The sequence below is a fragment of the Bactrocera latifrons genome, unplaced genomic scaffold (assembly GCF_001853355.1).
Source record: "Bactrocera latifrons isolate USDA-ARS-PBARC rearing strain unplaced genomic scaffold, ASM185335v1 scaffold_238, whole genome shotgun sequence".
NCBI classification, from domain to species: domain Eukaryota; kingdom Metazoa; phylum Arthropoda; class Insecta; order Diptera; family Tephritidae; genus Bactrocera; species Bactrocera latifrons.
Genome location: NW_017535941.1, coordinates 17563 through 32349, shown reverse-complemented (window position 1 = coordinate 32349; position 14787 = coordinate 17563). Strand labels below are relative to the sequence as shown.

The following is a 14787-nucleotide window of genomic DNA, read 5'->3' as shown; positions in this document are numbered from 1 at the left end:
GCGTAGTTTTACCAATGCGAGACAAGTGCACATGAGGTACTACATTGTCTCCTTGGTGTCCTGCTCTAGGCATTTCCTGCGGTTTATTAAGCAAAAATACGATTATCAACAATATTTTTCAGTATTGGTCGTTTTTCAACAGGCAATGTTAGACTTAGTATACTTTGGAAGAGTATAGCTTTTACTAAGCGTTCATCTATTTAATGGCTTCGTAAAACTGTAAGACCCGATATACATATGTAGTACTATGTGATCAAATCAAATTTTTTCACGTATTTTAATAGAAATAATTATTATCACATTCATTCAAAATAGGCCCTAAGTCAATCCAGTTCTTATTCCTCAAATAGTTGAATTTCAGCGAATTTTTATTTTTTCACGGATGGCTGATTTTTGTAGCGTTAGCTGGATCGTTGAACAGTTTCGACACCATATTCATAAACCCTAGAATATATTATAATCGATTTCGTTTTTGCAGAAGATAAGTCTTTTGGCACAGGTGTAGCATTGACACGCTTCACACTTTAATATTAACCAAAATATGTTGAGTCGAACCATTAGAAGTATTGAGATGATCCTCTGCTATCTCTCGGATGCCAATAAGACGATTTTCAAGCACTGTTTATTTAAGTTTTGCGATGTTATTGTCATTGACATTGGTGGATAGACGACGCGCGTGAAGTAAATTTCCATGACTTCGCGACCTTCACAGACAATCCACTTCTGAAAGATTTTCAATGATTCCGTAGCCGAAAGCACAGAATTTTAAGGAAAGACATTGTAAATTTCCCCAAAGGTTAAAAATTCCAGTCCGGGCAAAATTTGATAAGATGGTATATGTTGATTAGGTTCAAATATAAACCCCAGAAAAGCTAGTGAAAGAAGACTAAGGACCGAATACGAAATCTCTAAAAAACTCTCGTATAAATGACACAAAATTTTAGACCGTGCTGTCAAAAACCAGGGAGCGAGAGAGAGGTGATATCCACTTACAGTACCCATAGTAGTAGTTTTACAGTAGTATTCTAAAATTTTGACGACATACTTTAAAAGATCTCGCTGAATCCAGCACTTCCAAACGAGTCATATTGTAAACTTTTTCTCATTTACAAATGTACCCTCCCTACATTCTACAGGTTAAATACTTATCCATTGTAGCGTACAAACAAATATGTAGTATATTGTTTGTTATTATGTGAACCATGCTTGGCATTCCGTGGTTACCAACGACCAGGAGTCGGCAACGAACGGCTTTGTCGTCATTGGCTTTGTTGTCATGTAGCTGCCGTCCATTTTATGTTAATGTGGGCGCATTGTTAGTTTAATCGTATTTCATGAGTAAATAGGGGGCAGTGACTGTGTCAGCACATGTTGTTGGCTTGTGGAGTCGGTGAAGTGAGCGCAGGACCGAAGGAGTAGGTGAGCGTTGGAGATGTAGCGTAAAATAAATGATGCAACAAAGGTGTAGGGCAAATTAATTAACACTGCTTGGAGAGGGATTTTATTATTTGTATACAAAATAATGGCATGACTCGGTGAATGAAGTCGAAAGATAACAATACATATTTTTGGAATTTTTTGAGTTTTAGCTAGTGGGGCTCAAAATTTATTATATATACGGATAATATGGCCTTGTATCCCGTTCCACTTGTCCATAAACGTTCTTTTTAAATATACTCGCGGAAATGACTTCCTAATGGAGAGAGCAACAGGAGACTCTGTTGTGTTACACTGAATTTTGAATTAAAGCTATAATACGGTAATTTTAAGTATTCTTGAAGGCTTTTTATAATGATTTAGAACTACGAAATCAGTTTCCGACTAAGTAGATGCTGTACAACATGATATTATGGGTCATTAATCGGTTAGATTAGAACTTTTTACGCTTTCTATATCCAGTATAATCACTAATCAATCCGGTCGTTTGTTTATTACAAAAAACATCTCAAAATTGCTAAGGTAAACTTCTAACCGTTTGACTCTCTGGAACGAATTCATGGTAAGACAGATCCCATTAATCGAAGAAAGGTTTTTTTTTTTGCTTTCGGCTCAATTTTGGAGCGCATTTCTATTTTTCCGAGTCCGAGTCAAATTTGTTCAGATTATGAATTTCGTTGAAGAGCTTAAAAAAAGGATTCGGAAAAGGAGATAGGCGGGATTTGCCCATGTGTATACTTTCAGACATATTTAAAATATTTCAATGGATATTTAATGGGTATTAAATAATTATTTATAGCGAATTCCTTAGGAAAATATGAGAAAAAGCAATATACTTTAACACCTCGAAAGGCAGGCATAAAACCATTTGTTTATCAATTATACTATATTTATGGTATGCGAGTTGTATAGCCTCTCAGCCTCTGTTTTAAAAATGGTAATGAACAAGTAAGGAAGATCTAAGTTCGGGTATAACCGAACATTTATTACTCTTGAAACTTGCAAGTAATAAAGCCAGGGAAGTATCTTCAGTCAATTATAAGTACTGGGGCCCAAATATTTGTAACCTAGGGGCTTGAACAGCTTTCTTTGGACTTGGATAGTTTTTGGCCATAAGGTGGCAGCTCATACCTTCTCGGGGGTAAAATTTGAGTAATTTTCAAAATTTCAGTAATTCAGTAATTTTTACAGTCTATGGGGACTTAGCGGGGTTATCATCCAATTTCATTTATATTCACACTGAAGTTTTTATAATATTTGCGGTAGGCGACTTTGGTTGTTGTAGTTTAAGTGGTTCAAGATTAAGTTATTAGAGGGCGGATCATTTACATATCACCCCCTATCTAGCTCGATAAGGTTTTGGTGACACGTACAATCGTTAGGCGAACAAAACTATTATGCTCTGTAGCAACATGTTGCAAGAGTATAAACACTTCGAGCATTCCTAACCTCCTCCATCACGCCACTGCTGCTTTGGGTTATTCTGAAACATGGGCAAACTTGATTGCATATGACCGAAGAAAAATGTCGAAACACTTCATCTTCACACCCCCGCTCCCACACACAACCATACACATACAGCCACTACTAGTCCGCGGCAAATTACTATTACTACAGAAATATGTAAACCACAAAACGATTTGTGGTTTCTTTTGTTTTCTGATGAGGCGGCAAGCGAAAGAGTATAAGAGCGGGCAAAAATTAAAAAAAAGTAATACTAATAACAACAACGATAAAATCGAGGCGAAAGAATAAGCTGTGAAATGGCCACTGGAAACAACGGAGGAAGCTGTGCTGTATTGCTAAACGACAACAACAAAAACCATACCAGTCTGCAGCAAAAATAAAAAGAAAAAGAAGAAAGTCGTTCATACAAAAAATACGAAGAAGAAGAAGAGAAACAACAACAACAACAACAAAATCACGTCAACGATTGCGACGACGCTGGCTGCACGACGACGCCGCCGCCGAAGAAATTAACTTGTTTCAGTTATCAAGCCATGTTGTTAGCCTTGGCAATGACACTACTACTATACTCGTACTATGTAAACGGCCAACAAAGCCACTACGAGAGTAGGTACGAGCACAAACGACACAGCTCGACATACATACATACATATGTATGGACGAATGTGTGTGTGTGTCTAGTAAACAACGAAAATTCAATCGCGAAGCTTTATGGACTTGGCTATGGCTAGATACCGAGTATGAGTGCAAATCGCTTCGTGCTCATGCATACATACATATATATTTATTTATTTTTTTACTATGGATGTGTATGTGTGCGTGTGTGTTTGGGTTTGTAGCTGACTCCATGGGGTACCTGCATTTAGTAGTGTACTTTGTTATTGCTATTGTTATTGTTGTTATGAAATAACTCGGCTATCGCAAACAAACAAGGAAGCACACTACATACCAGCCAGCGTTCAGCTTTCTGCTCCACACTCGGTACATTCGGCTGCGCGGAGGGAGAAAGTGAACAGAGCGCAAAAATAAAACCGATACAAAAACAAAAACAGCAATAAAAACAAAAATAAAAAAAAATTAATAAAAGTTCCATATTTGCTGTGACAGCGTAGCAGCAGCAGCAGGGTGTGGAGTGCGGGTGAACTTTCTCTGCAACTATTCAACGGTGAAGAATTAAAAAAAAACAAAAAACGAAAAAATCGAATTAAGCAAATAATAACACACATACACATAAATGCATACAAATGTAGGAATGAAAAAAGCAATAACAATAAAAGCAATAAAAAAAGGTACGCTTATCTTGGAAATATGTATGTTATCGCGCCTTGCGGCTTTCAAAGCAAAATACCAGCGATGAAAAAATACTACAACATTTTATTAGCAGCAAAGCTTACGGATATTGGAAGAAAATAATATATTTATACTCTCGCAACAGAGTTGCTAAGGAGAGTATTATAGTTTTGTTCACATAACGGTTGTTTGTAAGTCCTAAAACTAAAAGAGTCAGATATAGGGTTATATATACCCAAGTGATCAGGGTGATGAGTAGAGTTGAAATCCGGATGTCTGTCTGTCCGTCTGTCCGTCCGTACAAGCTGTAACTTGAGTAAAAATCGAGGTATAATGATGAAACTTGGTACACGTATTTCTTGAAGATAAGAAGGTTAAGTTCGAAGATGGGCAAAATCGGCCCACTGCCACGCCCACAAAATGGCGGAAACCGAAAACCTATAAAGTGTCATAACTAAGCCATAAATGAAGATATTAAATTGAAATTTGGCACAAAGGATCCCATTAGGGACCCCTACTAAGTTTTTTAAACATATCTCGGAAACTACTATAGCTATGTTAACCAAACTCTATAGAGTCGTTTCCTTCAGGTATTTCCATATACAGTTAAAAAATGGAAGAAATCGGATAATAACCACGCCCACCTCCCATATAAAGGTTATGTTGAAAAGCACTAAAAATGCGTTAACCGACTAACAAAAAACGCCAGAAACACTAAATTTTACGGAAGAAATGATGGGAAGCTACACCAGGCTTTTTTTTAAATTTAAAATGGGCGTGGCGTCGCTCACTTATGGACCAAAAACCATATCTCAGGAGCTACTCGACCGGTTTCAATGAAATTCGGTATATAATATTTTCTTAACGCCCTGATGACATGTACGAAATATGGGGGAAATCGGTTCACAACCACGCCTTCTTCCAATATAACGCTATTTTGAATTGCATCTGATGCCTTCTCTATATAATATATACATTAGGAACCAATGATGATAGCGGAATAAAACTTTACACAAATATGGTATTTGAGCTGAGGTATCCCTTGTGGAAAAATTGTCGTGATCGGACTATAACTTTTCAATACAATTAAATTAAATGAAAATACAATTCAATACTCAAAGTACACAAATTGATCTAATCTAATTAATTTTACAGCAAAATAAAAAATATGTAAATGAAATATCGGTTATCACTTTATCATGCGAGAGTATAAAATGTTCGGTGATACCCGAACTTAGCCCTTCCTTACTTGTTTTATTTAAATTAATTGTTTTTATTTGCAAATGAATGGGACTTCAATAAAGCAGCTGCCAAGTTTAGTGTATTTCTCGATGACTCGTACAGATAAAATAAATGAAAATTATTAAATTTATTTTTGGCATGATTGGGGACTGATATGCTCTCGTTTGGCCGATTGCCTTTCACTATATTTAGTGTTCCTAATATTTAGCGTAAGCGCAAAAGAAGCCGCGCCCGGTTTAAAGCTACCTTAAGCTATCACTACTAACCGCTCCTGGATCCATTTAATTAAAGCAAATATTGAGTAGTCAAAAAAGTCTTTTCGAATTTCTAATCAAACTTCAACTTATTTATAAGTCACTAACTATTGATAATAGTTAAGGTAGCAAAGACGGGCAATTGACAAAATTACAGGCCAAAAATATAGCGTATACCATTAGGGCTGACTTGGCTTTGATAGCTCGTGACCGTCATGTTTGTTTTCGAATTTGTCTCAAATTTTGTGAGAATTTTTCAGTAAACTTTACCATCTCATCCTGTCACTTTGGTACAATGCTTGACATTTTTTCTAAGATTATTACGCAAATTCACGTTCTGCGAAATATTTACAAAGTCACGTTTATCGAAAATACCATCTTCTGAGTTTAGGCCTACTCCTGGCTTAATAGCTTGGTCAAAAAATAAAATTGTCGCTATTGTGGAGAGACAGAACCTCGTATGATTCAGCAAACGCAATTGCTTCCCCAAAAATTGTCCGTTTGTTGCGGAATGTGGTATGGCTCTAACATTTGGGTATTATTTCTTTCGAAATGAGACAGGAAATGCCATTATCATAAATAGCGAGTGCTATAAATCGATGTTGTTGTCGGACGATCACTATTTTTAACAAGACCTAATATGAACACAATGCGCGTAAAGTTTGGGTGACTAATTTCCAGAAATACGACAGCCAATTGGTCGCAAGAATTTAGAGTCTACATATAAGTATTTTCCCTAAGTTTTGAGAACATTCAATTTGATTAAATATACTGAAAAGGACATAAAGTAATATCTTGATTATCACTTTTAAAATTTTTAGAAAGTACTTGCTTAGTTTTACATAGGTACTCAATGATTTCATCTCGTAAAGTTGATGTGAATACGTGAAGCTCGCAATAGCAAATCCAATAATGCCATGTGATGAATTTGATTCGGGCTGGTCCATTTAAATTGCTCAAATGGAACCGAATCGACACATAATTTCGGCAGGTCTAATATATGGTACAGTGCCTGATAATTGTCGAGTTGGCAACATTTCTTATAAATCGACTCGAACATATTTTGGTTAATGCTTTGGGAATAAAGACTGTCAATGCTTGACTCGTCCACATTTTTCCGAAACCGGGCGTCGATTAGAGGTTGAAAAAGATATATTTGACAATGTAGCTGAGGATGGGCTTATGAATATGACGTCTAATTTGTCAAAGACGCCAACTGGAGATTCCGCGTATAGTTAGGTCCTTCTTCACCTGGTCATTTCAGCGGAATGGAGGTCTTCCTCATTCTCTGCTTCTCCCGGCAGGTACTGCGTCGTATACTCTTAGAGCTGGACTTGCTCAAAACTTTCGACTGGTACCTGGCGAGTAACACGCGTGATGTTTTGCTGCAAGACCTGAAGTGATTGTTCGCTTCAGACCTTTTGTTTCCCCACATGAAAAAGTCTAAAGGTATCTCGATCACGAGCTTCAATTTCAGGCATCAAATAGTTGGTTATCATAACGGTCGTCATTGACGGTTACTTTCTCATCGGCGTCATTTTCGAAGAAATATGGACCGATGATTCCACCGGCGCACAAATCACACGGAACTGTTTTTTTACTGCATGTAATGGTAGCACTTGAATTTCTTCAAGTTTCTCTTCGTCCCAAATGGGGCTTGTATACATACCCAATGAGCCAGAAATGGGATTCGTTGCTGAACAAAATTTGCCTCGAAAACGCCGGATCTTCTTGGAAATTTTTAAGAGCCCATTTTTTCGTAATAAAGTTGAACAATTTGTAAACGTTGTTCAGGAGAAAGTCTTTCCATGACGAAATGCTAAGCAATACTGAATAAAAATAACATGACAACTTGACACGACTCACGAGTGATCTGTTAAAAAAGGCTATTAAAAAGCGTGCCTATACTTGGATCACGCATCTATCTCCCATATTTGCAGGGATGTTCCAGGATTTGTAGGCTCTATGTTTTTTATTACATGTGCAATAAAACTATCTTTAAAGTATTTTTGGTATACAAATTTTTTGAAAAGTGACTAGAAAAAAAATTTGAAAAAGCTTTCTGTGCTGCCTCCAGTTGCTCGCCATATCTTTACTTTGTGAATTAAAATAAACAAATTTTTATTCCTAAACTCCAATAGAAATCTCGAAATCTTTTTTCCTTTTATAAATTATTAACGCGCTTTATAAATAGTTCTAGTTCATTACGAAATCGGTCATACAAAAGTATTAATCCAAATATGTTTTACACAATCGCTGAAGTGCTGGGCGATTTCTCGGAATTCCAGCGCCTTCGCACATTAAGAAACACACATCCATATACATATATATATACATATTGCGGTCAGTACAAAAGTAAACACACAAGAATTTATTCACAGAAAACCGACGAAACAGAAAATAATTATTATCAAAGAAAACTCCAATCCAAATGAAGAATGAATGCGAGGTTATGAACGGCAAGCGCACGGATTGAACGTGAGGAATGCAGCATCCTGAGCCTAATTGGCGGCTTAGACCCGTTTCACGTTGGTGCCTATCGATCACAACAACAACACGTTCGACGATCTTATGAATTAAGGTGTCCTTGTGAGCGATCGGCACGGCACTCGAGAGTCTACACCTTAAAACTTATTGTGTGGACGTGTTGTTGTTGTTGTTGTTGCATCGCTACCCAAAAGGTGCGAAAGAAAAAATCAAAATGCAGTTATGGCTTTTTCAAGCCGAAACAAAAGCAACAATGGGTGAACAAAACGAGGCAAACGGGAGTACAAAAGGAGACAAAAGCCATAAAATACAAAACAATGGCATTAACTCAAGTGTATAGCGCATTCAAATGCACAAGTATGCGGAATTTTGAAGTAAATATACCAACACCAACAACAACAACAAGTAGAAGAAGAAAAATACGTAAGAACGTAAGAACAAGAGCTAGAGCAACAACAACTGCCGAAGCATCAACACACACCGATGTACAACAACACTATTGTATGTATGCATATATAGGTATTGGTGTGTGTGTGTGTGTGTAGTCAGCATGAACTTGTAAACGTTTATAGCTATCGCACAGGTAGAGTCGGTACATCGTAGTATCGTACAAGCACAATAAGTAGTAACCGAAAAGGGCCAAAGGTACGTCGAACCGCAGGCAATAACAAAATACACACACGCACACACAGTAAGTGATGAAGCCAAAAACTCCCATAATTGCAATCACAGTCGACGGCTGGCCAACCAACCAGTCAGCTAGTGAGCCAGCCAGCCAGCCAGCCAGCAGTCGATACCAACGATATTGATCGGCCAAACACAACACAACAGCGCTTCAACACGTCCTCCGCGACACGCCAACACGATCAGTCGATCGTCATCGCCATCGCCATCGTCTATGGTACATTGGCTGCGCAGCCTCACTAGAAGTCCAGAGTCTGTGCTGCAGCGAGTCGCTCAGACGTCTGCAAGATGTACTCACACCACCAATGAGTACGCTTGCACACAAAAATACATAACTACAAATACATGGGACAGTGGTGCGGCAGCTCAGCAACTGAGTATGAACTTGCGCGTCTGCGCCGCCGATGGAAAAACCAGCATAACAAGAATATTTTTTGCTTGTTGCACATCTACCTGTTTGCTTTCATGCTCCGCTCAGCACTTTCTTGAGCAAGAGCGCAATGTTTGCACGTTTGGTGGCTGGAGATGAGAGCAAATCTACAATAGGCACTGTGGTACAATAAGATGCTAGCAAGATGCTGTCTAGATTAAATTCGTATTTTAACGGGAAGAAACGTTAAATTCAGTGAGATCGAGGCTATACTAACGCTCATAAATGAAAAGTTTTCGTTCAAGAACTTGATTTAGATCGGTCGGTATACATATATGCTATAATAGACCAATCTGAGCAACCTATAGTGAGAAATAACCAGCTTCCATGAGAGAAAACCATGCTTACAAAATTTCATATCAATATCTCAAAAACTGAGGGAATAGTTCGCATATATACAGACTATACATCGACTTGGCTCGTAACGCTGATCCTTTACGCCTATGTATATAAGATTTCCAAAGCTTCTTTCTGAATATTTCGAACTTCATGGCAAATTTACCCTGTTCAAGGTATTCAATTTGATTTTTCGTTGTCCCAAAAGCTTTACGTAATAAAAAGTCTTTCCTTGTTAGCATATAGGTCTAGATATTGTCAATCAAAGGACTATTCTTTTTAATTGGACGATTAGATCGTAGCTCTAGATGGTTTTTATTTTTAAAATTGGTCTAGAAGACTAACTTTGACTCTAGGTGGGTTACTTGAAACCACCTTATAATGTTTGAGTTTACTTTGGCAAATATCTAAAATATCACTTCGTCAATTTTTGAAATCGATATTCTCTATTATTTATCGAAAGATTGATGTGGTTTTTCACTTGACGACTCAAATATGAGTTTTTGGAAACTTTTTTTCTCAATTAAACTGGACGCATTGAAAAATTCCTGTAATAAGATAATATAATATTGAGTAAATAAAATTTAAGAGAACTCCGAAATAAACCCCTTAGGACGCATCGATTATGAGCAAATCATAATCTTAACTTTTCCTCGCGGTGATTTCTGGGCTATGCCATTTAGAAATCAAGTGGTTGGATCGTAGTCGATCTCTAGGGAGATCTCCGAAACAAGATGTCTAGCGGTGAGGAAGATTTTTCGGCATAAACTTATCTCAAATCAATAAATCACAAAAGTATTTTTTTACAATGGGTAAATACAGGCAATATTCGATAAAATCTAATAAAAATCGATAAATATGAAACATGATATCAATATTTTTTTTAAACTAAAATACAAGTCAGTGCGTAAAGTAAAAGCAATTTATTAATAAAGAGAACACATAAAATCTGCAGTTTTTATCGAATAAAGTTAACGAAAAACTCACTATTTAGTCTTGGTATATAATACGTTTTCAATTCGAAAAATATCGATAAATCATATAACCAATAATATCGAATATATAAGCGATAAATATGGAATATAAAATCGATAATTCTATTTACAACTACAATACAGATCAGTGAGTAAAGTAAATGCAAACTTTTTAGTAAAGAAAGATAACAAATACAGTTGTTATCGAATAAAGTCATCGAAAAGGTCACTTTGGTCTTATACAAATCTGACGCGTATATAATTCGCTTTCAATTCGAAAAATCTCGATAAATCACAAAGTCAATAATATCGATTAGAAACTCGATAAATATATAATATGAAATTGATATATCGATAATTTTACTATATTAAAAAATTGTTAGAAGGGAAACAAATTTTATTAAGAGCTTTTTCTTCTTATTTTTCTAGACACTTTTCTCGCGAACAACTCCTAATGCTGACTCATCAGATATCGCCTTCCAATCTTATAGCAGGCCACTTGTAGAGTTTTTGTATTTGTTTGTTGAGAGATGACTTTACTTTTCAATTGCCTTCTCAGTTCGATTGGCAAAAGCGATTCTTTGTTGGATTTCAAGGCTGAGCTCATCAATTTTACCTATAATAGAGGAAATAGAAATCAAGTGGCAATATTGAGGGCCTATTAGCACAATCAGATTATTTTTTTCTACAATTTAAGTTCAGCACTGAATTTGCCATGGCGTCTTCAGTAACCAACTTCAAGTCGCATGAAACTTTCAAATTTAAAAATTTCTGGCGATTGATGCTCGAGTTAAAGGGGGATGTTTCTTACAAATTGTAAAATCATGAAAAATTATCACAGTGGCAAGCAATATTTTTTTCTAGGTTTTTCTTTCTAAAACAATGCTCCTAAAAACTTATATTTCAGGCTACGCGCGTGAACAAATTTCGTCTGCAAAACCAAAAACAAGCTCCTCAATACAAAAAATTAAAAAAAATATATAACTGCTTGTTCTCCTAAATTTATACTACAAATAACTACGAAATTCACACACTGTGCCGCTACCGCTGCGACACATGCAGACACTGAGCCAAGTTGTCGCAAACCAGAAGAGGCTCAAACCAATATTCTTGAGAGCGTAACTGAACGAGCGCCAACTGCGAGCGAGAGTGCACGCCGCGTTGTTGATTGGAGTTTTTCATATCATACAATTATGATTAGAGCGCGCATACACAAACAAACATACACATCCGTAGCAACACACATACACATTGACACATGTGTTTTCTTACAATTTTACGAGTATTTACGTGCAGAGTTTTCAGCTATCAGTTGGCATGTTTGTTTGTTTGACTGTTTATTTATTTATTTGTCCGTCTGTCCGTTGGCTGTTAGCTGTTAGCTGTCTGTTCAATCGGTCTACGAAGCTACGTACACACACCTATACACACACCATCGCCGCCAGACATATGCATGTACGCAGTCATATCAGTGTTTGAACATCGGTATGAACTTCGTCTTTCGCCCGTAGGTCGTCCGTACAACAACGGCGGCGCGACGCGATACACTGCTCATCTCAACACGTCTGGCTGGTGTACCCATATACACCTATTCAGTACAAGTTCAATAATCAAAGCGTAAAGTCAGCGGACAAACAACAGCGATCGTTCAGCGTCGTAGCAACTACAAGCGCACACGTTGACCACGACAATGAAGTACCAAAACGCCGAAAGATCAAAAAAGTGACTAAACGACTAATGTGACTAACGTTCAGCAGCAGCTTGCCCCAAAGGTGTTTAAGAAAGATTCTTTGATTTGCGCATGTGCTTCTGATTTCTAGTTACATGTGTGTGTGTGTGCTTTTTCGGCTTTGGATATTTTTTTGATTTTTTTCCAATATTATTTGGCGGTTATTGTGTTTTTATGATTTAAATTAAGTTCTTCTTTACCAACAAAAACAACCAAAAAAAAGTGGTGTCTGTAAGAAATTTTTTAAAATTTTAAATGCTACATTTATGTGATTATATTGTGCTTTATGGCTGCTGTATGTGTGTGTGCGCGTGTGCGTGTTTTGTGTTGTTAAACTAAGCCAAGCAAAGAATGCAAGAGAATATAATGGAATTGTGTTTAAAAGAAATCTTGTTTTTTAATCTTCAAAATTACAACCAAATAATTTGTTATTGTTTTTGTTTTCTCTCTCTTCCACATCAACAACAACAACAACATTCTATAGTTAATCCGTTGAGGTCATTATTTATTTATTCGTCAATTCTGTGAACTGATTTATGTGCGTGGAATACTTTAAAGCGCCTTGAGCTGCGCAACGTACACATACACAGACAACACCACATAGGACGAACGTATAGTAACAACGAGTGGCTGACGAGCGCGCGTCGCGTGAGCCGCAAAGCAGTAGTGTGCGACTGTGGCTGTAGCTAAAAGCGTGCGCTAAATATTTGTCATAATCATTAACGTCAGTGTATTAAATGTTATCGGCTGTTGAGAATTTTGGCCCGTTGGTCGGACCGGCTGTTGCACTCTCACATCATCCCCATGCCGCCGCGCATCACCTACAAGCGCCACACCATCCGTATACCGCTGAACGTAGTCCGGGCTATGCGCTGGATATAGTATCGGCCGCGGACGCTACTGTGCGCGTTTCGGCCGCCCTCTCACCGCCCACCTCCATAGTGCCCGTCACTGCCACCGCCGCCGCCGCCATCATCTCCACTCAGACACCGCTCACACACACGCAATTAACGCAATTGAATGCGTTGCAAACGCTTAAATTACAACAACAACTGCAACAACAGTACGAACAACAATTGAGTAGTTTCATTAACGCGCAGACCGCGCAGTCGTCGGCGTTAGGTGGTATAACGGTGTTGCCGCATCGGCCGCAACCGCAAGTGGCGTCGCTGAACGAGGCGCGCGAGCAACAGCGGCAGCAACACCAGCAACACCAACAGCAGCAACATCATCACTACCAGCTGCAACAGCAGCAGCGCCAACAACAACACCAGCAGCAGCAGCAGCAGCAGCAACAACAACAACAACTACGTGAACAACAGTCAATCAGCGTGAACTTGACGCTGCCCGCAAACGCACCAAAGTACATGAGCTCGCCGCGCGATACCTCAACAATGATGCCGCTAACAGATTTCACACCGCCACCAAAACCCAAACATGAAGCACACACCGCAATGGAAAATGGCCAGTGCGGCGCCATGAATTTGGTCACAAACGCGAGTAACGCCTTTACCAGCAGCACAAATTTCCACTTAAACAACGCGCACACCAACAACAGCAATCCCGCCTCAATTGACAATAGTCGGCCGTCGTCGTCTTCCTCATCGGTGGATGTGGAGAATGATGAGAGCATGTCACCGGTTAATGCCACGCAGCAAGCTGGGCGCAAATTACTGGACCCTGCCGCTTTACTGGCACACAAGCAACCCACTTACAGCGAAACCAGCGCATCCTCAGCGGCTGCCGCCGTAGTGGCCGCCTATCAATTTAACTACTCACAATTATATGGTGGCGGACGCCCGGCTGGACTCTACAATGCACCTGTCATATTTACAGCTCACAATCCGCACGTCTCGCACGTGGTGCAGCATCCCAGCGCCGTGCATAGCGCGCATGCCGCACCAACCGCCTACCTCGGCGCATTGGCGACGCACACAGCGTCGGTTTCGCCAAGCGAAAATAGCGTCTACTCCGCCGAATACTTTAAAGCGCTGCAAAGCGCGGTTGCAGCGGGTGTCTTCCAAACGGTGCCCAACCACACAACGACCGTCTTTCAAACGTCACCGTTGGCCGGTAATAATGCGTCGCCGTCAGCTATCGGTGTGACGAAGTCACGGTTGCGTAGTCACGCTGCAAGCACTGCGACAGCGCAGGCGCCAACCGCCTCACCGCCTAGTAAGGCGGAACAGCGTGCGGCGACGTCGACGAAACTCTCCACAGGCACTTACCTGTATGAAAAGGCGAAAAGATCGCCGCCCGATACGCCGGCGGACACTGAGAAGTTTTTCAAGATACCTAGCGGCAAGGAGGGCTCACTCAAGCATCGCATACTTACGCGGCCGTCCAGCGCCGACAAAACGTTAACGACGGCAACAACTGTGGAAGCTGGCAAGTCGCCTGTTATGCGGTAAATTGCGCAGTAACTTATTTATTTCGAAGCCAATTTAAAATAATATA

At 39.1% G+C, this 14787-nt stretch overlaps 1 protein-coding gene across 4 annotated transcripts in view; it reads left to right on the top strand.

Moving 5' to 3' along the window:
• The window catches only part of LOC108969029 (ataxin-1), a 39075-nt gene that overhangs the window by 20915 nt on the left and 3373 nt on the right, over nt 1-14787 (top strand). For 3 of the 4 annotated variants that reach the window (XM_018933496.1, XM_018933495.1, XM_018933498.1), the window contains one exon: nt 12815-14737. In XM_018933496.1, coding sequence (XP_018789041.1) covers nt 13068-14737 — 1670 coding nt within the window. In that variant the 5' untranslated portion in view covers nt 12815-13067. Of the gene's footprint in view, nt 1-11844; nt 12374-12814; nt 14738-14787 lie in introns of those variants that run through there. The other variant, XM_018933497.1, reaches the window with a different exon arrangement.